At 48.7% G+C, this 23,509-nt stretch overlaps 1 protein-coding gene and 1 pseudogene across 1 annotated transcript; both read right to left on the bottom strand.

Annotated features, from left to right (window-relative positions):
* On the bottom strand, nt 1-15,298 carry IGSF23 (immunoglobulin superfamily member 23). Its single transcript, XM_032839194.1, has 5 exons — nt 14,986-15,298; nt 7,585-7,911; nt 5,221-5,493; nt 3,014-3,167; nt 1-750 (listed from the first exon to the last, which is right to left on the bottom strand). The coding sequence occupies exons 1-5, from the start codon at nt 15,047-15,049 to the stop codon at nt 717-719; spliced, it is 852 nt and encodes a 283-aa protein (XP_032695085.1). The 5' UTR covers nt 15,050-15,298; the 3' UTR covers nt 1-716.
* Nucleotides 15,299-22,755: 7,457 nt separating this feature from the next.
* Nucleotides 22,756-22,919, bottom strand: LOC116856204 (annotated as a pseudogene).
* Nucleotides 22,920-23,509: the final 590 nt, after the last annotated feature.

Here is a 23,509-nt window from a genome sequence, read left to right as displayed (position 1 = left end):
TGACTGCCATTCTTAACCTTGGCCTTCAGAGGCACTGCCCCTCTGCTCTTACTCCTGGAATCCTCCCTCTATCATGTGAACAAGCTTGGGTCGGCCTGCTACAGAATGAGAGATGATGTGGAGGACAGGTGAATTATTCCAGACAATTGTCCTAGTCCAGACAGTCCCTGGGTGACTGCCAACTCATCACAGGTGCATGAGTGGGCCCAACAGAGACCAGAAGAACGGCTCAGCTGAACGCAGCCCAAAATTGTACAAAAATTGTAAGCTAAACCCATGGCTGTCTTTTCAAGCCATTAAACTGGGGGTCGGGGAGGGGGAGAGGTAGTTTGTTACACAGCAAGTGCTAGCTGATAGGTCCTTAGTTTTGTAAATCTTCCCAGATCCTTGTATTAAATTCCTCCTTTTGTTTTTATTGAACCACTTAAGGAAGTATCCTTTGCTTTCAGCCCATGAATTTTATGAAGTATGGACTACTTGTGTAGGTGGCTTCCAGGGATTTGGTGAGCTAGGCAGATGGAGCACCGGCAGCTGGGGTGAGGGAGAGAAAGGCAGTCTCTGGGACTCTCAGCAAGATGGGGACATCCCAAAGACAAATCATCAGGACGGAGGAGGTCTCATCTGGAGCCTCCAGGAACTTCATCTTGTCCCAGCCCCAGGATGCTCTCGTTGCCCTTCCCAGCATCACCTCTGATGCTGACAGACAAGGGCCCACTTCAGCAGCATGACCGTATTCTTTGTCTGTTAGACCTATAATGAGAGAGAGAGAGAGATCGATCGCCATCATCATCATCATCGTCATCATTAATGTGGCAGACATTTATGAAAGGTTTACACCGCCAGGCACTATTTGCCGTGTTTCACTCCCACCGTGTCGTGTAATCCTGCACACCTTCCCTTGGAGGTAGGAATTACTATTATCCTTGTTTTACTGATAAGGCAGAGGGTTAGCCTGGCTTCAGAGCCCATGGCCTTAACTGCAAACAACAGGGAGCTCTCATGGCCGTGGGTGGGTGTGGCGAACGTGTGTGGGGCTCCCCCTGAGCCCATATCCCCTTTCCCCAGCACTGCTCTTCCCCACTGGGAGGGGCAAGACAACCACTCCTGTCCTCATGACCTCATCTCCAAAGCTCCCATGATTGGAAGAGGATGGTTCCTCCTGGTTGACATCACTTCCGTCCATCCTCATACATCCTCGTACGTCCTCGTACGCCCTCATTCGTCTTTGTACGTCCTCATACGTCCTCGTACGTCCTCATATGTCCTCGTACGTCCTCATATGTCCTTGTACGCCTTGGCCAAAATGGTGGGAGGACCGGAAGTGACCCCTCCTCCCTGCCCGTGGAGGCAGGGACTGGATGTCTCATCATGCTTCCTCTCTAAGAACGTGGTTTTGGATGTGGGTCTGGGCTTGGTTCGGGGTGAGCCATCTGTCAGAGGCACGTGGCTGGGCAAGGTGAGTTTCTCTGGTTTAGTCACTTGGAAAATGAGGACAAGAATGTTCCTGTCCCTCAGAGTAGCTGTGACTTGAAGGCTCTCGGCACTTACTGAGGACCCCCCGGGAAGTTACAGCTGCTATAGTGATGAGGATGATGCGGGGGGTCAGGCAACAGCCTGGCCCTCCTCCACCCCTGGAAGGTTCCACATGGGGCTGTGGAACTGGAGACCTGGCCCCAGCCTCTCCCTGTTGATGGACAAGGCCTTTGCAAACAATGTCAGCTTGTAGTACATAAACTATGAAGGCTTGTGTTTTTATGGCAGGAAAAGAGGGAGTGGAGGTGAGGGGTGATAATTAGGAGTGAGGCAGGGATCTGGGTTTGAAACCCTCTCTAGGTGTGGGGTCTGGGGCCAGTCACTTCTCTCTGAGCCTTAATTTCCTCTTTGACAAAAACAAGTTTCTTTCTTATCTATAGCCACCCTTCCTCCTCCCCCTCCTCCCCAACACCTGCAGAGCTCTTGTGGAAATTAAATAGAATAATGTTTAGCAAGCACATAATAGACACTCAATACATGGTAAGATATTACAGTATTACAGTAATAGCTAATACATCTAGGATTGAAATGCAAGTCAGAGAGTAAGTCCATGGCTTTTGTGTCGCTCAGAACACAAACCAGGTCTTTATAGGTGCCTCAAGACCTTGATGCTGTCTCTCCACCCCTACCCCCATTCCCTCTCTGATCTCATGTCCTATTTCTCTTCCCATTCCTCGCACACTCCAGCCACGCTGTGGCTTGCTATGGCTTGAACACACCAGGCAAATCCTATCTCAGGGCCTTTGCACCAGCTGTTTACCCCACTGGGTATGCCTTCTGCCAGACATCCACTGACATCCATCCCTCCTTTGCTCAGTGTCTTTGTTCAGATGTCACTTTTTTGGGGAGGCCTTCACTGACTTAGTTAAACCATTCCCCACCCAACCCTGGCCTTACTTCCCAGCCTTACTCCTCTGCTTAGCACTCATCATTATCCAACATGCTATCTATATTTTACTTGGTCATCATGTAAATTGCTGGTGTTTCTGACTCAGATGCAAGTTCATGAGGTCCAGGACTTCCTGCTGCTATTCCCATGGTTTCTCCAGTGTGGGCAGAGTGTGCACTGGGTTGATACTTGTAGAAGGAATGAATATGGTGTGGACCGCATCCCAGGCACAGGTGTAGATAACTGTAGAAATACTAGCTTGTTTCATCCTCACAACAGCCCCGAGGATGGCATTTTGCAGATGGGAACACTGAGGCACAGACCACAGGAGTGACTTGCCCATGGCCTCACTGTGGGTAAGGAATAGAGCTGGGGTTTGAACCTAGGCAGATGAGCTCCAGAATCCTTCTCTGTCTCTTTGCTCCCCAGTGTCACGTTGGGAGGGTGCATCAGTGTCTGTATCCTATTCCCTGAGTCCAAAGCTTCTTGGATGAGGCTACCAGTTGGGCTTCTGCCTTGCTGCAGAGTGAGTTCTGACTTGTGGAGACTGAGCACGTCAGGCAGTAGACAGGGGCGGAAGACAGCACATACCTTATGCTTTGGACAATGATGAAGCCTATGCCTCCTATCAGCATCGCGGCCCCCACATTTCCAGCCACGAGGAGGGCAATGGCACCTCCTCCTGACACAGAGAGGACGGGGTCTGGCTCGATGGGCTCAGCGTCTGTGGGATCCACGTTGTCTTCTGGGGACCAAGAAGGGGCAAGACTGGAGGAGCCATCCTCCCTCCACAGCCCCGCTCCCATGCTTTCACCCCCTAAATGTGTCTTCAGTCTACCCCCTCTTCCCCACTCTGGTCTCCACTCCAGCCTCCTCCTGGCTCTCCTGCCCTAGTCTCTCCCTTTCCACTTCCCCACAACTAGAACTTGGAGAGGTTTGTGAAAAGATCAGATTTGATCCTGTTCCTCTCCTGCTCAGAACCTTTCTGTGGCTTCCCAGGACCTGGGGAGGAAGCATCCCTCATTTTAGCCTTTGATGCCCTGCCACTTGGCCAGCCCTCCTTCTCTCCTCACCTTTATAACTTAGTTCCATTGGACTCTACTCTATTTTCTAAGTTCACTTCTCTTTCCAACCTCCTGGCCTGAATACAATTTATGCCATTTTCCTTCCCTTGGCCTGGATAATTCTTATGTATCCTAGTTCCAGCTCAGATGTCCCCTCCTCCAGTGGGGGACATCTGACCTCCCTGACCTACTTGCTGGGTCAGGTGGCCCCTTGGGTCCCACATCCCTTGGCTCCCCCACCCCAGTCTTGCCCAAAGTCTTCCTTTGTGGAAGGGTCTGTCCCCCACTGCTCTCTCACTCAAACATCACTACTTGATGACAGGGCCAGGGCTGTCTTCCAGAATGTCCCCAGCACCCCCCAGTATGGGGTGGTCATGTAGTAGACAGCCAATAAACATTTCTAGTACCGCTGATGAATTAATAAAGGGGGTCTTTCTTAATGAACATACAAGAGTCACCTGCTGCTACAGGATTTAAACCTTTTTTTCTCCCAATGAATCACTCCCAAACCAAATCCTGAAGCTCCTACTGGAGCCTGGCTGGGAAGAAGTAGCAGTTCTCTGAGACCCAGCCAAGCCAGACCTTCCATCACCCCTGCCCTTCCCATGCTCTAGACCTTGGCTCATGTGTTCCCTGCTGCCCAGATCCCTCCCTGGCTTCCCTACTGGCCAGGTTCTCTGCACCATTCTAGCTCACTCCAGGCCTCTCGTCCTCCATGCATAAGTACACGAAAAATAATATTCATGAGGATAGCTGCTATCTAAAGGACCTGCTTTCTTCTTCTTTTTTAAAGTAGGCTTGAGTTCACAAGGCCAAGATCAAGAGTCACAGGCTCCACTGACAGAACGGGCCAGGCACGCTTAAAGCACCTGCTTTCTAACAGGTGTTCTGCTGGCCTCACTTATGTATTATTTCTGCTCTTTATGATAGTCATGCGGAGGTATACAGAGTCACTCCTGTTGTCACTTCCTGTTACACCCAGGAAGAAACAGAGGCCCGGAGAAGGGATGTCACTTATCCTAAATCACCTGGCCAGGAAGGCACAAGGGTGGGACTTGAACCCAGGCTTAACCCTCTCCCAGACCACTTTCCTGATCCCAGCTGCCACCTGGGGCTCCACACATGCCACCGCATATAGTTATGGTCACAAAATTAATAATAATATGGATAATGGTAATTGCAGCTATGATACTAACTCATGCTTTCTGAGCACTAGCGTTCAGAAGCACTGGGCACTATGACTTTAAGCTGTTCGCCTCCTTATTGAATGCTCACAGCTACATTTCGGGGTGGGAGCTATTATTTCCCCAATTTATAGATGAGGACACTGAGGCACAGAGAAATCAAGGAAGTGGTCTAAAGTCACACAGCTAGGAAGTGGCGGAGTCAGAATTCCAGTTGCAAAGCCTGTGCTCAGAACCACTCATTAACACCTGCATTGTGTGTGTGTGTTGCAGATGTGTGCTGAGACCTAGAGAAGTCAAGTTCACATAGCCAACAAATTGTTGGAGCTGGGACCCAAACAACTGATTCCAGATCCCGAACTGAGCTTTCATTAGAGTTCATCTCTGTGAGCTGCAGCCTCTGTAAAATGGGCTAATAGTCCCCACTCTGCCAGGCAGATGGAAGGACAGGACGACATCTTGGCTAGAAAGGCACTCAGAGGGGACTGCTGTGTAAGTGACTCAATGCAACCGAGGAGGCAGAAGTCTGGGGTGGGAGTGGGGGACTCACGTGGCAGCGCGAGGGTCACAGGAGAGGAGGAGTACTGTCCCTGGCTGTTCTTGGCTGTGCACACGTAGGTGCCCAGATGCTCCCAGGACAGCCTCCGGATGATCAGCCTAGCCCCAGTCTGGTAGGGCTCCCCATTGAAGGTCCAGTGCAGCACAGGTTTGGGGGTGATGGAAGAAGCCAGACACTCCAGGATCACTGAGTAGTTTAGGTCACTCTGGATAACGCCCTCAGAGTCGTAGGGGAATGTCAGCAGCATCACGCCGTTGGAGCTGGCTGTGTGAATGGAGAGCATGGTCATGTGGTTGGGGAGCACTCACAGAGCCCAAGCACTTCTCTTGTCCAGCATTCATTCATTCATTCATTCATCAACAAGTGTGTTTGGAGTTTCTGATCGGTGTCCAGTGCTGCTCCAGACACGGGGCCGTAGCGTAGTTGTTGGCACCCCCGTCCCAGCCCCTCACCCTCACCACGTCCAACGGCCACATTGCACCTGTTGCCCGGGCACTTTCTTCGGCTGCCAGAGCCTGCTCCGGCCAAGGAGGGAGCAGGCCAGAGAATTGGGAGATGGGACCAGCCAGGGCACTGCGCTATGACTGGCATGGGCTGGTGTATAAATATCCCAGCTGCCCATCCCTCAGCTGGCCTAGGGCAAGGCCAAGGACCTGGAAGGAGTGGCTGGATTCTGGATCAGTTTGAAAGCAGAGCCCCCAGGATTTGCTGATAGATTGGAGAGAGAGAGAGAGAGAGGAGTCAAGGGAGGGCCTCCAAGGCTTGGGACCTGTGCCACTGGCTGCTGGGAACCCTCTTTATAGAGATGGGGCACCCATAACAGTTCTGTTTCCAGGTTAAAGACTTGAGGTCCAGGGGTTCTTAGACCCAGGTTTTGTGGTCAGAGAGGCACAGTGAGTACTTGGACCTGGAAGTCTGATGTCGTGGTGAGTGTCGGGAGCCGTCCCACTGAGCTGATTGTCAGTTCCAGTGCAATGTGATAAAGTGAAAAGAACTTTAGATCCAACCAGGAACTCATGGAAGGCTTCCTCGAGGAGAGGGTGTCTCAGCTAAGCCTTGCAGGAGGAGAAAGAGCACTCCAGGTGTAGAAAGAGCACTCCAGGTGTATCTACTTGGATCTGGCTCTTACAAGGAGCCAGACACCATTCCAAACACATGCTAACTCATGGCTGGTTATGAGTGAGTGAGACCCATCCATGCTTGGACGAAATCATTTAGGAAGTTATAATCAGTGTTTGAAATGTGATATGAACTATAATACAGAAAATATCAGAATGCATTGTGCATAGCAATAACTTATTTTATGACACGTGTCTTACTCATGTGTGTGTGTCTGTGTGTGTGTATGCGTGTATGCATATACACTGGATCACGATGTGAAGTTCATTTCTCACGGTGGGTCATGATCAACAAAGCCTGAATGAACACCAGATTTACTCCTGAGATCCTCAAAACAACCCTATGGGGTAGGTTCTACTGTGACTCAGTTTTATAGATAAGGACACTGAAGTACACAGCTGCGAAGTCAATTTACAAGGACACCTGGCTGGTCAGAGGTGGAACACCACATCTTTGTTTTGCAAGGCCGTCCTGGTTTCAGAGTCTGCACAAGCTCTGGGCTGAGCATGGCCTGGGCATGGGGGACCTCTACCCCATTTGGTACCCTGAAGATGGTGCTGGGCTAGAGAGGTCATGGGGGAAGGAGATAAGCTCCAGGACCATAAAAAGTCTTATAGATCCAAGCTTGGCCTTTGGCTTCTAGGTGACCACAGGCTATTGACATCACCTCTTGGTCTTAGTTCCCCACCTGTGCAGTGGGGTTGGTGCTCAGAGCATCTGCTTTCTCAGGTCATTGTGAAATCCCCTGTGTTTGGTATGTAGTGAGAGCTTAGTAAGTTGGAGCCAGTCCGTCCTGCATTTTGGTGTTTACTTCAGCTCACCTCTCTGTAGGAGCACTTTCTCCCATTCGGCCTGGGGCCAACTCCTGCTCTGCCTACAGGTCCCGGCTCAGATGGCCCCTCCCCTGGTGAGCCCTACCTGTCTCCTAGGCTGGATTCTCCCATGTCTCTGCTCATGAGCCCAGCCTCACCCAGGACAGAGAAGCACTGAAAGAGGATTTGATGCATACGCAAGAATCAGTGCTGGTAAGTGTTTTTTTGAGTGGAAATCTCAGGCCCTGCACAGTCAGTGCTGCAGACCACCAGCTCTGCCCACCTCCCAAAGCCTCTCATGGCCCACACCCCCTACACGGCTCTGCTCCCAATTTCTTATGCTTCCCAGATCTCTGTTGACCCTCCAGCCTTGCCTACACTGGTCTCTCTGCCTGAGAACTCGGTCCCTTTGGGCCCCACTCACCCAGGTCAGCTATCTGCTCTGTTGCACTCCTGCGTCCTCTGTTGGTTTCCAGCACTGCTTCTTGAGCTGTCAGGTTTCCTATGATCAGGCTGCTTTGGGTGTCCGGCGTCTCCTGGCTTGTTTGTTTGGGCTCCGGGAGGCCCTCAGGAGAGAAGATCATAGTCTCTGGCTGGGCATTGTGCCCTCGGAACCAAGAAGTGGAGAGAACATCATTCAGGCTTCCGGGGACAGGCAGGCGGGCACTGGCTCCTTCAGTCAGGGCATCTGGAGATGCAGGGGCGGGCAGCTCCAAGGAGGCAGAACAGGTGCAGGAGGCGATCAGGATGCCTTGGAGGAGGTAGGAAGGGAGAGGAGAGATCAGAGGGAGCGGATGGGACCAAAGGCGAGATGCTGCCCCAACAAGTAACCCTTTCCGAGCTGGCAAAGATTGTGGCACATTGAGAGTCGAAAACAGTGATGATAACAGAGATAGTGTACGGGGTGGGGCGTGGGGGTGCGGGCGCCTGGGTAGCTCGGTCGGTCACATGTCTGACTCTTGACTTCTGCTCAGGTCATGATCTCAGGGTCCTGGGCTTGAGCTCCGTACTCAACGGGGAGTCTGCTTGAGGATTCTCTCTCTCCCTCTTCCTCTGCCCCTCCCCCTGCTTGTTCTCTCTCTCTCTCTCTCTTTCTCTAAAATATAGAAATCTTAAAAGAAATAAAAGGAAATACTCACTGAGAACCTCCCACAAGCCAGACACTGTTCTAAGCACTGAACCTTTATTATCTTACTCCTTCATCGACGCCACCAAGCACACATTACTCAGGGAATCCTGCCGATTCATTTTCTGACCTTCTCTGCCCCGTTCTGCTTCCTGGAAGGCTGACTTCTTTGATCTGCATTGTCAGGTCCCTGTGTCTTCGGGTTGGCTTTTGCCAATGGGAGTGACCTTGAGGTAGATGGTCCCCCAACTCCCTCCCTCCTCCATCAACACCAGTCAGCCGTGTCCCTCTATTAGAGCTCCTGGTCCCTCTCCATATACCATTGTCTTTGGGTTTGGGGGGTCTGGTCTTCCTCTTAGGGTTTCTAGCACAGAGGAGGTAAGAGCTTTCTGCCATGACTAGCCTCTGGGTGCTGCATGATCTCAGATGGGTTTATCTATGCCCTGTCTACACCTCTGCAAATAGTCCCTTTTTTTTTATCCTCCCCCACCATTACTCCTTTTGAGTAGACCATTTTCCTGCCTCAACCCTGAATGACACAACTATTATACCCCCAGGAGGCCTGAGGAAATGGAAGTTCAGAGACCTGAAGACCATTGTCTAGGATGTCCTAGGTGGTAAAAGCGGGGCTGTGATCCACAACCAGGCAGGCAAAATTCCGTCAGTAAAGTAGACGGTGAGTGTGCCCCTATCATCCCCAGTCGCTCTCACTTCCTTTAATTAAATTTCCATGTGGCTTAGTGCTTGGAGTGAAATCCTTGGAGTCTGGCTTCAGACCCTTTGCACATACCCAGCCACCCCAGTCTTCTGCCTCTCATTGGATTGGTGGCTGTTGCAGTAAGAACACAAGGTCCAGCCATAAAAGACTGAAACAACTGAGATGAAAATGTAAGACTTTGGCCAAGTGGAAAAAAAAACCCCAACAACAAATAACCACCCACCAATCAAAAGAACAATGACATACCAGGAAAGACGGTTTGCAACAGATCTCAAAGACCAAGGGCTCATTTCACTAATATGTAAAAAGCTCTGAGATATCAGTAAGAAAAATAACAGCAACCTAACAGAAACATATACAAAGAATATGGGTAGGCAATTCATAGAAAAGAAAATTCAGATGTGTCAACATTGGGAAAATGCTCAGTCGTGCTTATGGTAAGAGAAATGCACGTTATTATTATTGTTTTTAAAGACTGTATTTATTTATATGACACACACACACACACACACACAGAGAGAGAGGGTGCGCACAAGCAGGGGGAGTAGCAGGCAGAGAGAGAAGCAGACTCTCCATGAGCAGGGAGCCCAATATGGGACTCGATCCTAGGACCCTGAGATTGTAACGTGAGCCCAAGGCAGATGCTTTCCCAACTGAGTCACCTAGGTGCCCCTCTGTATCCTTTGATCCTGAAATTGAATGTCAGGGAATGTGTTCTACAGATACACTTTCTCAATATAAAAGGACTAATGGGCAGGGTTCTTTTGCCACACCTTAGTTATAATGGCTAAGGATTGGAAATACCCACGTGCCCACCCATAGGGAACCGGTTTAATAAGTTATGGTCCGTCCACACAGTGGAATGATACACATGTACAAAAGGAGGAGGAAAAACTCCAGAATGGCATGAACTGGGAAGGAAAGAGCTCCAGCGTATGTAGTTAAGAAACAAATGCGTGCTGCTGGCTAGTTCTTATGGTGTGCTACCTTTGGTGTAAAAACGGAAGAAAAGTAAATATATAGTTGCATTTCTTATAAACATGCAAAGGAGCCCCGGAAACACAAAAACAGTGGCTCTCTGTGTGTGACGGCGGGGAGAGAAGGGTCAGAGGTACTGGGTAAGTAGACAGAGACGTCACAAGGTCTTTTCTATATCTTTGAGATTTGAAGCGTTGGAACGTACAACCCATTCAAAAATTAAAGTTTGAATAAAGGAAATAAGAAAGCATAAATGTTCTCAGTAGTCTTTTATACATACATGCACACACACACACATGTACACACACACAAATGCACACACACAGGAGTGTAAGATCCAGAACTGGACTGCGAGCGTGTATGTCCTGAAAGTTATTAACTCTAGTGACTTTGGGAAAGTTACTTATCCTCTCTGAGCGTCAGTTTCCTTATCTATAAAATGGGAATAATAATGCCTCCAGTGATTTTCAACTGGGGATGATGTGCTCCCCGCAGGGGACATTGTCAATATCTAGAAGTCTTTCTGGTTGTCATGATGGTGGGGGGGCTGCTACTGGAACCCAGTGGGTAGAGGCCAAGGAGGCTGCTCGGCCTCCTACCATGCTCAGGACAGCCCTGGTGACAAGGAAGCACTGGACCCCAAATGCGAGTAGTGTCGATGTTGAAAGTCCCTGATGTTATGCTTGTAAAGGGCTTAGAACGGTGTCCCAACAAGGTGACAGCCAGATCAATGCTTGACATTATCATTATCATTACCATCACTGTTAACCGTTCTTGCTTCTGTAATCGCAAGTCCTCGGTGTGCTGTAAATACGACTTTTAAAGATGAAAAAAAAAACCCCAATACAATAAGTGGTTACATTTTAAGGATCAGAAATATAGGACGCTGTTATAGGGGGTTCTGGATGGGTGGGACTCACTGCCCCCCTCGTACCTCCACTGATTTTTATCTCTGAGTGGGCAACTGGTATGTTTTTCTTTTTAAAAAAAATATTTATTTCAGGGCACCTGGGTGGCTCAGTTGTTAAGCGTCTGCCTTCGGCTCAGGTCATGATCCCGGGATCCTGGGATTGAGCCCCACATTGGGCTCCCTGCTCAGCGGGGAGCCTGCTTCTCCCTCTCCCACTCCCCCTGCTTGTGTTCCCTCTCTCGCTGTGTCTCCCTCTGTCAAATAAATAAATAAATAAAATCTTAAAAAAAAAGATTTATTTATTTGAGAGAGAGAGTTGGGGAAGGGGCAGAGGGAGAGAGAATCTCAAGTGGCCTTCTCCGATGAGCACGGAGCCCAACACGGGGCGTGATCTCACAACTGTGAGATCATGACCTGAGCCAAAATCAGGAGTCAAACACTTAACCCACGGAGCCACCCCGGCACCCCTGGTGTGACTTTTCTGTTCCCCTACTCATAAGCCTTCCGTGGCTCCCCAGTGCTCTGAGAACACAGCACAGATTCGCTCACCTAGCACCCTCCTACATCTCCACGCCTGTCTTACCACTCTTCCCTCACTGCATCAGGCAGACTGAGCTCTGTGCAGTTGCCCCGGCCTCCAGGCCTTGGCACGCGTGGGTCCCCCTACCTAGAATCTCTTCATCCAGCTGTGATTCCAGGTTCAGCCCAGGCACCCCCCTTCTGAACCCCTCCCTGACCCTCAGGGATGCTTGGTGGTGGATGCTACAGTGTCCAGGCAGTGACCTCAGCAGATGGAGTGATGGGAGCTCTCAGGGTGTCGCTTTTTTTTGATGGAAAAAAATCTGCATTCTTACCCTTTTATGAAACAAAGGGCACAGGGATGCAGTTTGCAAAAGTGACATCACATTTCCCTGAGCTCTTATTTTGAAAGGGTCTTCCCTGGCCAGCTTTGTCTTCTTTGGGCCCCCACATTCCTACCCTACCCACTCGGGGATGGGTCTCTTTTCTCTGGACCATGAGCCCCAAGAGAGCAGGGGTGTTTGTTGAATAAGTAATTGAAGTGGAAGATCTCTGGTCACCGGGTCTGCAGTTGGGTGTGAAGTTCTGACTCTGACACCATTGCAGGTCCCTGATGATTCCACGAGTGTCCCCGAGGCTCCTTAAGGAGACCTCCCATCTTGGGGACCCTTCCTTCAGCTGTTGTAGAATCATGGATTCAGGGGCACCTGGGTGGCTCAGTGGGTTAAAGCCTCTGCCTTCGGCTCGGGTCATGATCCCAGGGTCCTGGCATCGAGCCCCATATCTGGCTCTCTGCTCAGCAGGGAGCCTGCTTCCCCCCCTCTCTCTGCCTGCCTCTCTGCCTACTTGTGATCTCCATCTGTCAAATAAATAAATAAAATCTTTTAAAAAAATTAAAAAAAAAAAGAATCGTGGTTTCACTTGGAGACTTGGAGGCCACTGGAGCCTGGCTTGTAACCCTGACTCTGCCACTTATTATTTCTGGGCTCCGAGCCTCAGTTTCCCCGCTCACCTCAAGGAAGGTGCTTGATAGTAATCATTTCCCAGCGGTGTCTGACATTCAGTGAGATCATGAATTTTCAGGGCTGGGGACAGACTCATTCAGGTATTATATAGATTTTATATATACACACACAGATATTTTAAGTCTGCAGGATGAAGGATGGAATTTCAGAGGTAGAACCATCGAGATGATTCCAGAACTCTTAGGTTTTAGGAGTGTGGCTATTTCAGTCAGGGACACTTCCCGAATCGGCAGTTAAATGTAGAGACACGGGCGAGACGTTATACTTGACTTCCTCGGGCTCTCAAAATTTCCACAGAGGTCCCGGAGGCTGAGGACGGAAGAGCAGCTGCCGAGAAACTCCATGCCTGGCTGAGGTCTCAAAACAGGGATTACGTCACTAGCTCTGCTGGCCTCTGCCACTCCAGCCCTTGCCAGTCTACCGGAATGGAGGCCAAGAGCCCCTGGAGAAGAGGGGGAGGCCCAGAGTGAGGCTCTCTGGGGGAGAGTTGAGAATGAACTTCGAGCCCTCCCCCCAGGGGTGAAGGGAGTCCTGGGGCTTTCCTCCTCCCCAGGCCAAGTGAGGGCGACTCCAAGGGAAACTGTCCCGGGGAACTAGAAATGCGTCAGCTGGAATTTGCAGGGACTTAGACCTCTAGGTATCCAAGTGAGGGATGGAGAGGGAAGGGCCTGCGGGGCTGAGGGAATGGAGGCCAGAGTGGAAATGACCCACGCCTCCAGCGTTCCATGGGACAACAGAGGTGTCCTCGTGTTTCCCATGAGGTAGCGGCGGATGCCTCCGCAGGGAGCCAGGTGGAGGCTGTCTGGCAAAGACCCTCATGGGACGGGGCTCCCAAGGGGCTGACCTTGGCAGAAAGAGGCTGGAGGGCACTGGAAGATGGTGGCAAGCCTCTAGTGGGGCCCAGTTCATGGAGCCCCAGGAACATAGTCTGCAGTGACAAGGGTCCTCAAAGTGTCCCCCCCCACCCCCCCACAGATCCGGCAACGGTGCCTCAACCATACAGAAGGCCTTCACTCTTTACAAGTACAGTAGCTAAATAGAAGCTTTCCTTCCCCCTTCCTTGCCTTCCTCCTCTCTGCCCATGGCCCTGAGGAGGCCACAGACCACATCTCTGGGTGGGGAGGAAGGACACACAGAGAAATCGGCCCGAGGCCCACCATGTCCCACTACAATCTCACTGTAGTCAGACACAGGCCTGAGCTGGGGATGAGGCGAAACTTGAAATAGGGTGGCGTTTGGGGTTTTGAAACTACGTGGAACCAGACCTTTTAAGACCTGGAAAAGGAGGCAATTCATTTACTTTCTGAGAGGTGCGTGTGCGTCATCTTTGGAAAGTGTGTTCTTGGTAGTCAGACCATCTGGGTTCAAATTCTCCCTCTGCCACTTCTAAGCTGGGTGGCCTGGGGAAGGCACATAACCTCTCTGTGCCTCAGTTTCCCCTACCATAGAGTGGAGATCATCCAGCCATTGCTTCATAGGGTTAAGAATTATATGTTACAACATGAAAGCACTTAGAACAGAATGGCATGGAGAAGTCAGTCACGTGACCTCTTGATATTACGACTCTTTATTTTATATTATTTTTTAAGATTTTACTTATTTATTTGAGAGCGAGAAAGAGCACGGGCAGGGGGAGGGGCAGAGGGAGAAGGAGAATCCTAAGCAGATTCCCCACTGAGCAGGGAGCCAGGCACAGGGCTCCATCTCAGAACCCTGAGATCATGACCCTAGCTGAAGGCAGATACTTAACTGGCTGAGCCACCCAGGCATCCCTATTATTATTATTATTATTATTATTATTATTAATTTTAAAAGAGATTTACTTACTTATTTGAGAAAGAGAGCATATGAGTGGAGGGAGGGACAGAGGGAGAGAGAGAATCTTCAGTCAGACTCTGTGATGAGTGTGGTGCCCCAGGAGGGGCTCCATCCCATGACTCATGAAATTGTGACCTGCTCTAAAACCAAGAATCCCACACTCAACCAGCTGAGCCAGCCAGGTGCCCCTATCTTATTACTATTATTTAAAAATTATTATTAAATGTAGCTAGCTGGGATGAGCCATGGTGCTCAGTGAAAAAGGGCTGGGTGGGGGTGGTCCTGGTCCTGAGTTCTGATTCTACCCTCCCCAGCCTGCAATCTTGGACAGGTGACCCCGCCCCTCTCCAAGCCTCACTTCTTTCCTTGGTAAAAAGGGTCAAGCCTGGGTGGCTCGGTCGTTAAGTGTCTGCCTTCAGCTCGGGTCATGATCCCAGAGTCCTGGGATCAGGCCCCGCATCGGGCTCTCTGTTCAGCAGGAAGCCTGCTTCTCCCTCTCCCACGCCCCCCTTGCTTGTGTTCCCTCTCTCACTGTGTCTCTAAAAAATCTTTAAAAAAAAAAATAAAAAGAGCACAGCCTCTTGGGGGGACCTCAAGAGCTCTTGTGCCTCTTTCAACTGACTAGAGGCAGAGCTCTGAGAGGGGGCAACTCTGACTTGGATAGAGACTCTCCCCGGGGGTGTCCTCTCCCTGTCCCCAACCTGTGGGTGAACCCATTGTTCCTTACGAACCTGTTAGAAGTAGCCCCTTCCAGGCAGAGCTGTGGCCCGGTCTGGCGTCCAGAGGACACCTCATGCTGCGTTCTGTCCAGGTGTGGCGTTGCGCAGGGGAGGTCACCCTGTCAGGAGTGGGGCCTTCTAGACTTCACAGTCAAGTATGTGACTTTGGCCCTGCCCCCATCCTGGCCACACCCCTGCTTCCCTGCCTGGCTCCTGCTCTTGGCTGGGGATTCACCTCCCAGACCTGCACTCTTCTCCATCACTAGGTTAATGGTAGTGGTGGGTGGGGAGCATGCAGGGATGGGATTCTGGGAGGAGAGGTTCTGGGGTTTTGCTCTCTTCCCTCCCTGCCCCCCTTTTCCAGCCCTTCTGCCATGGAGAATGATGAAGATGGAGGGTGGGGCGGAATTGTCCCACCTCTGTCACTTCACACCAGAGAGGAATGGCCAAAGGTCATCACGTAGGAGGTGGCAGGGGCCTCTCTTGCCTCCTGACTTGGCTCCAGACTCCATGACTATCAGCTCGGAGTCTCCACTTTTCTGCCCTGTAAAATGAGGGTGCTGACGATTGTGCCTGCCTCAGAGTCAGGGGGGCCCAGGGACATCAGATGCCCAGCAGAGTGTCTGGCATAGAGTAGGTGCTCGATGAATGGCAATAGCTATTAAAATAATGCGAAGTATTGGGGCGCCTGGGTGGCTCAGTGGGTTAAGCCTCTGCCTTCGGCTCAGGTCATGATCTCAGGGTCCTGGGATCGAGCCCCGCATCAGGCTCTCTGCTCAGTGGGGAGCCTGCTTCTCCCTCTCTCTCTGCCTGCCTCTCTGCCTGCTTGTGATCTCTCTCTCCATCAAATAAATAAATAAAATCTTTTAAAAAAATAATGCAAAGTATTGTTGTTGGTATCCAGGATGTCCTGGAGGCATGTTCAGAAGCCCTTTCTTGGGGCCTTGCTCATACTATATCCTGAATTTGGATTCTGGAAGGATAAGCCACAAAAGCTCCATTCTCTCATCCTTTGGACCCATTCTTTCCTCCTCAATAGTTATATCACTCAAACAGATAGCTGGCGTTTATTGAACATCTACCATATGCCAGGCACAGCACTTGACCTTTAAGGATTGTTGTTTAGTTGAATCTTCATAGCAACCCTGGGGAGTCAGAATGATCGTCCTCACTTTCCAGTGGCTCACAGAGGCTAAGTAATTCACCTAACCTCACACAGCTATTCACAATGGCTTTTGTCAGTTCTTGGATGGAGTCACCTCAGGTCCTTAGCACTTGCTGCTGTCTTGCCTTAGCACCTTTCACAAGTCATCTCATGGCTGATTTCGTCTCATTGTTCCATTCTCAAATCAAATAGCAACTCCTCCAAAGGGCCTTCCCTAATGCCTGCACCAGGGGAAACCCCAGCTTCTTGCTGGCAAGATACACTGTTTTCTTTTCTTTCCAAAAATTGCTACTGTCTGAAATGATTCATTTCTTCATTCACTTGTTTATTCTTTATCTCCCCATTTCCACACCCTATTTAGAACATCAGGAAGGTAGGGGTTTTGTCCAGATTTTGTCTGGCTGTGTCCACATTGTCTAGGACAGTGCCTGGCATATCACAGGTGCTCAGTAATTTTTTTTTTTTTAATAGTGAATGAACAATGAATAAGTGAGTGAGTGTCATGGGAGTGTTGGAATTTGAACTCCTATCTGACTCAGCAGCTCATGCTTTCCCCTCCTGGTGAGGTCCAGGTTTCTTGTCTGGGGCAAAGTTTCACCCACAAGTCTTTGAAAATAGTCTTTATCAAGTGACTTGGTGATATCTTTATTAGCATTCCCCACACTGCCTTTTGTTATGACTTTTATGAGGCCTTGCTGGGGCGACTAACCAGGCCACAGGACTACCAGCGGGTGATAAGCAAATATTTGCAACACGATTAATAACCATCCGTGGATGAGGAGTCTGGGGTTCCAGCTTATCTAGCTTACTGACTCTTTTATTGGGGTAACAGCATCTGGATTTTGCTTTGAGAAACCAGCCTTCCCACGGTTCCAGGGAGAGGAGGCCTGGGTCTGGCTAATCAGAGCATTTCTTCTTCCAATCACAGTGATTGGGGGAGGGTTGGGCACGTGACCCAAGCCTAGCCAATAAGAGCATTTCAACCCCGGGCTTCTGTGATAGCTGGGCGCACCACCCACACAGGCCCAGGAAAATTAAACAGAGGACTTCTATTGGAACTCTGGGGAGTAAAGTATTTTCTTTCTGTCTGCCTTGCAAAGCTGAAGGGACCTAAATGTGGAGCAGCTGTGGGTTTCTTTCCACCATGGCTACAAAGGCCGCCTAGAAGGAGGCCAACACAGAAGAAAGCATAGCGAAGAGATGAACATATTTCTGATGACATCATTTAAGCAGCTAGATCCAGTTGTGCCTGAAGCTGGTCTAATCTTTCAGCTTTTGTGTCATCTGAGGCTATAGATTCCCATCAATCTTCATGGAAGTTTGATTTGGGATTTAGTTACATGCTTCCAAAGGAACTCTGATGGAAAGGAAAGGTGAAAAACAGAGTTTTTTTGAGAGCGCGTGGTTTGGGATCTAGTGGAAACTGAGGATGGGTAAGGGATGCCCTGGGGGGAGGAGGAGGATTTAGCAGTCTGCGTTTCCCAAACCTCAGCCTTTCTTATACCACATCCTAATTCCTCCCATAGTCACACCCCATCTGCACTTTTATTTATTTACTCAATATTTGACTTTAAAACGACTTAAATAAGCTCAACTCAGTTTTTAAACAACACCACCCACAAAATTACACACTAATAGGCTACTTTCATCATTGCAGATGACAGCAAAAACATAATGATGAAATGAAACATATCTGTCCACATAACTGCAAATTTGGGTGTGTCGCTGAAAGAACATGAGCCCTGATTTGTTGCACAACGATATGAAGATACTTACTGCTGAGCTGTACCTTTAAAATGGTTAAGATGGTAAATTTTATTTCATGAGCTTTTTTTAAAAAAACCATTAAAAGTTTTAAAAATTATTTAAAGAAAAAAGACAAGGAACAGACATATACGTAGCTTGTCTTTATCGTCCAGTCAAGGTCAGATGAAGTTGAAATCAACCCTTGCTGGGACTCCAGGAAATAGCTAAGTTACATTTGCAGAAATCATAACAAATCATCATCAATCCCATAGATAATTTGGGGAAGGGATTAATCAAGTAGGAAAACAGCATGCAAATGGCAGATACAACATCTAATGAGTCATTCTCTTTCGTTAGAGTCAGATAGCTTAACCAATGGAGCAAGTTCAACCTGGCTAGTGATGTCATGTGAATATTATGTAGGCCCTGAAGTAATATGATAAGAAGGATACTTCAAGAAGAAGGCGGAGGAGGAAAAGAGGAGGAGGAAGAAAGGGGAGGGGGTGTTGGGGAACAAAGGGGAGGAGGAGAAGACAAAGGAGGGGGAGGAGGAGAACGATGTGGAAGAGGAGGAGGAGAAGAACCACTTCACCTAATGGTATTCTCCCCACCCCCAAACCCAGAACCCCAGTCTAAGTGTGAGAAAAATTTAGACAAACCCAAATGGAGGGATATTCTACAAAATACCCTGTGTTCCTTAAAATGATCATGACCATGAAAAAATAAGGTAGGACTGAGAACTTGTCACAAAGGAGACTCAGGAGACATGAAAACTAAATGTGACATGGGATCCTGAGTGGGGTCCTGCAACAGAAGAAGGACATTAATGGAAAAATTGGTGAAATTTGAATAATGTCTAGAGTTAAAAAAAGAAAAAGAAAAAGAAAAAAGAACATGAGTTCCACTTGGAGGAGAGAGTCCAAAGCCAAACCCTGGTAAGGCACGCTCACTCCAAGCCAGCTTCACTTCCTCCGGTCCTGGGATGATGAGTTTCCTGAGGCACAGATTAGGTCCTATATTGCTGGCAACATCATCGTTCAGGTCTCTTGGCGTGCGGGTGTGTGTACGCGCATTGCACATGTGCAAGGGTGTGATGTGTTAGAGGGGAGCAGTAAAGCATCATTTCACTAATAACAGGACAAATAGCCAGTATTGGGGGGCTCTGGACAAAGATGAATTACAAAAGGCAGCTGGAAGGCCGACAGGACCCTGTATCCCGCCAGGGCTAGGTTTGGATAGAGTGAGGTCCTATCCCATGTTTTTCCTGTTTCCATGGAAGGACTGGTGCCCCAGCTCCTTCAGGGGGGTTGGAAATATTTGTCTACATTTTGGTTGTCACCATGCTTGAGGACAGAACAGTACTGGTGTTTACTGGGCTAAACGTCCTGCAGAAATAGGAGGGACTGTCCTCTGTGACACGGACTTGTCTCACTTAAAATGCCGGTAGTGCCCCAGTTAGAAACCTGGAGTTGGAATAAGGCTATGGCTTATGTCCCACTTCCTTGTTATGAGATTGATGAGTCTGGGAGAGGAAACTGAGCTTGCATGGCTCAGACCCCCTCCCTCCATTTTTGGATTTGCTTTTCTCTAAAAAGAGTCCATTTTGGTCTGCCACGTGATAAAGGGCCTACTGGAAGTAAGATTATATGGGAGAGAAACTAGTGGTGCCCACACCCCCGATATATTAGCTCCCTCTTTCACAGTTAAAGAAGTTTTCACTGGGCACATTTTTGCCTGGAATAAAGGCTATATTTCCCAGCCTCCCTTGCAGCAAGTGTGGCCTGGAGGCCAGGTTCTGGTCAATGAAGTGTGAGCAGAAGTGCAGTTTTGGGGTCATGCCCTTAAAGGACTGGGCCCCTCCTTTCTTGTTTTCCCTTCCTTCTGTCCAGGGTGGGGACGAGGTGGTGTGGCATCTTGGACCATGGGGACAAGCGCAACTCCATAGGGATGGCCAAGAACAGGATGGAAGAGCCCAGGCTCCTGACACCTTCACAGAACAGAGCGGTGGCACGGTTACAGCAGAGAGAATACATTTCCATGTATTTGTATGTAACTAAAGCTATTCTTATTTTGACTGTCATACACAGCCAAATTTATATCCTAAATTAAGCTGCTCAATTTAAGGGAGCAGAAAGAGGGAGGGGGTGGCAAGTCCATTGGGCCACATAGCTCACTTAGGTTTCCTGATATTCTTTATTGTTCAGGTAATAAAACCAACATGTTGCCTTCTCTCTCTATTTTACTTCTGCATCTCTCTCTCTCTCTCTCTCTATTACTTCTGCCATTAGGCCAGGATGAAAGGTGATATTCATTGAGCTCTTAAGTCTCTGCCCAGTTACTGGCAGAAAAGTAGGTGCAAAGAAACCGAGATTATCTGGAGCTTTTTCTGCAAAGCAGGACCTACTTAGGCAGAGAAAAGACCAGATTTGGGTTTCCCCCTGGATGTAGGAAGCTGAAGAGAAAATGTCCCAGGGGTTTTAGACTGTGAATTTGTTGGCTCAAGCCTTCTTTCTTCTGGTGTGCTTTTCCGTGCTACAGAGACCGGGAAGCTAAAACCACACTTCCTCACTTCCCTCGAAGCCAGGGTTCTGCCAATGTGACATACTTCGTGAGATTTGGAAAGGAGAAGTGAAGTGGGGGCCAAGCTTATGATGTTTCTGCCACAGATTCTGACAAGCACAGTGGTGGAGAGGCTGGTGTCTTTTTCTGGGGCACCACCAGTGACTGGCTTTGTGCGTTTTGAGAGGCTCTTATCTGTGTGACTCCAGCAAGTGTGGCGTGGTTCTGGAGCCAACAATTCCAGTAGTAGCAGCTTTTTGAGTCCTCCCTGTTCTAGGAGGTGGTGATAGCAGCTCCCCCAGTGGGTCCGTTTGGCAGCTTCAGATCTTCAGCCTGGGGAGCGTGATGGAATCGGCTTCCTTTTCCTTCCCATCAGAGAGAACCCAGCTAGCTCTATTTCTCTGGGCTGGGTCTGTCCTCTTGAACCTCTCAGAATTGGAATCAGTCCAGTCCTAAATCAAATCAGATGCACAACAATGTCACAGCACCAGACCTACTCCCAACATTTAGAAAATACAGGCGGACCAGCATTTTTCATGTGAAAGCAATTTTCTCACGTTGCTGTTTCAGCCCCAGCCCGTAAATCAATGGGAGGAAAACATGAATTTAAGTGACATGACACTATTTGTTTGAATAAGAAGGTCTAGCAGAATTATGATTCTCTTTTTAGCTCCTCGAGGGTAGGAGAAGAGAGAAGTGACAACGAAAATGCCCAAGTCTTTGTACTTTTCAGGAAAAGGGAGTGCTGTTGATGTAGATATTACTAGCAAGGGCGACAGATTATGAGTTAAGACATGCGATGCGGTCCAAAAGAAAAAGTGAATTAGGGTAAATCGGAGGGGGAGAGGAACCATGACAGACTGGACTCCACAAAAGAAACGGGGGTTTTGGGAGGGGGGGGGGGGGGGGGTTGGATCAGCCTAGTGGTGGGTATTAAGGAGGGCATGTATTGCATGGAGCACTGGGTGTTGTGCATAAACAATGAACCTTGGAACACTGGAAAAATAAAATTAAATTAAAGAAATAAAAGAAAATTCAAAAGCAAAAAAAAAAAAGACATGCAGTCCAGATTTTAGAGGTGTTATGGACTAAATTGTGGTCCCTATCCCCATTCATATGTTGAAGCCCCAAATTTCAATGTAATTGTGTTGAAGACAGGAACTCTAAAGAGGTAATTAACTTTTTTTTAAAATAGCATGTGCAGGGCGCCTGGGTGGCTCAGTGGGTTAAGCCGCTGCCTTCGGCTCAGGTCATGATCTCAGGGTCCTGGGATCGAGTCCCGCATCGGGCTCTCTGCTCATCAGGGAGCCTGCTTCCCTCTCTCTCTCTCTGCCTGCCTCTCTGTCTACTTGTGATCTCTCTCTGTCAAATCAATAAATAAAATCTTTAAAAAAAAAAAAATAGCATGTGCATGAGCACATGAGTGATGGGGAGGAGCAGAGGGAGAGAGAGAATCTCAAGCAGACTCCATGCTGAGCATGGAGCCCAGCATGAGGCTTGATCTCATGAACCTGAGATCACGACCTGAGCTGAAATGAAGAGTCAGACACTTAACTGATTGAGCCAGCCAGGCTCAATTACCCAGAGGTAATTAACTTTAAATGAGGTCATAAGGGTGGAGGCCTAATCCAACAGGACTTCCATAAGAAGGCGAAAACATACCAGGGATATGTGCACACAGGGCAAAGGCCATCTGAGGACACAGCAACAAGATGTCCATTTGCAGGCCAAAGAGAGGCCTCCGAAGAAACCAACTCGGCCAGCACTGATCTTGAACTTTCTGCCTACAGAACCATGAGAAGAAAATTCCTGATGTGGGGCACCTGGGTGGCTCAGTAGGTTAAAGCCTCTGCCTTCGGCTCAGGTCATGATCCCAGGGTCCTGGGATGGAGCCCCGCATCAGGATCTCTGCTCAGCAGGGAGCCTGCTTCCTTCTCTCTCTCTGCCTGCCTCTCTGACTACTTGTGCTCTCTGTCAAATAAATAAATAAAAATCTTAAAAAAAAAAAAAAGAAAATTCCTGATGTGTAAGCCACTGGTCTAACCGGTAATATTTTGTTATGGCAGCTCTAACAAACTAATACAGGAATTTGAAGGTGGCTGTCAGAGGATACAGCAACATCAATCTTTAAAGTCTGGGTGTCTTATAAGACTCCTTTGTTAGAAATACATTTACAAGGACAGTCTCGTGAGGCAGAGTCTGCTTTTCTGAAGCTGCAGAAGACAGAATATGTTCTCTTTCTTGCCTTGCTGAGGTTTTTGTTACCAGCAGTTAGAACAGCCTAGAGTTTCAAGTCAAAATCTTGCAATCACATTATTTTTTAGCACTGTGAGAATAAAGAAGCATCTGTAACATGGTAAAAATTTCACAGTGCACAGGAAATGCAAATTCTAGGATTATGGGGAAAGTTTTCAACTGGCAGTAATTATGCCTCAGATAAACTTCACTGGCTATGATAGTGCCACTATGCAAAGCTTACAAAGAATAATAGGATTATTAACAGATAAACACATGGCATGCAACACTTTTCACCCATCAAGATAAAGAAACAAAGTAGGAGAGAAAAATAAAAACTTTGGTTGGAGTTGTTCCAGGCTGGTTTTGAACCTGGGCCATCTTTTAGAGTTAATAACCTGTCACTTTATATCCCATTTGGAGGTTAATGGCGACATTCCACTAACCCACATTTTGGAAAATATCTACATTTGTACAATCGAGTTACATCTGAAAAACTCGTGTCTTCTTGCAAAGCTGAGTTTACAATGGTGGTGGCTCCTGTCTTCAAGTCTTACTGGGAGGTAGGGAATGGGGTCGTGCTTCTTCCCTTTAATGTACATCTCCTATTTGAAAGCATTTTAATGGACATTCCAACATGCCACCTGCTGTGTCCCTGCTCCACTCCATCCCATGCTTAACTGAGCCTGGGCTATGATCAGCTGAGCAAACCAGCCTTCAAAATATCAGCGTGGATGCTTCTGGCTGCATAAAATGGGTGTCCTAACCCAAAATGGTTTGAAACTCTGATGTTTACCATCCTACGTAGCAGGGATTCCCGTGATGGGGCAT

Source organism: Lontra canadensis, unplaced genomic scaffold (assembly GCF_010015895.1).
Source record: "Lontra canadensis isolate GAN:19392208 unplaced genomic scaffold, GSC_riverotter_1.0 scaffold107, whole genome shotgun sequence".
NCBI lineage: Eukaryota > Metazoa > Chordata > Mammalia > Carnivora > Mustelidae > Lontra > Lontra canadensis.
This window is presented reverse-complemented; position numbering and strand designations above follow the sequence as displayed.

What these genes read in the sequence shown, in the direction of transcription:
- IGSF23 (XM_032839194.1), bottom strand. Translation starts at nt 15,049, where the DNA reads ATGAGGTGTCCTCTGGACGCCAGACCGGGCCACAGCTCTGCCTGGAAG. An exon ending in AGAGCAGATAGCTGACCTGG is followed by an intron (nt 5,494 to 7,584) that starts GTGAGTGGGGCC and finishes CCATTCACACAG; the next exon opens with CCAGCTCCAACGGCGTGATG. An exon ending in ATCATTGTCCAAAGCATAAG is followed by an intron (nt 751 to 3,013) that starts GTATGTGCTGTC and finishes CTCTCATTATAG; the next exon opens with GTCTAACAGACAAAGAATAC.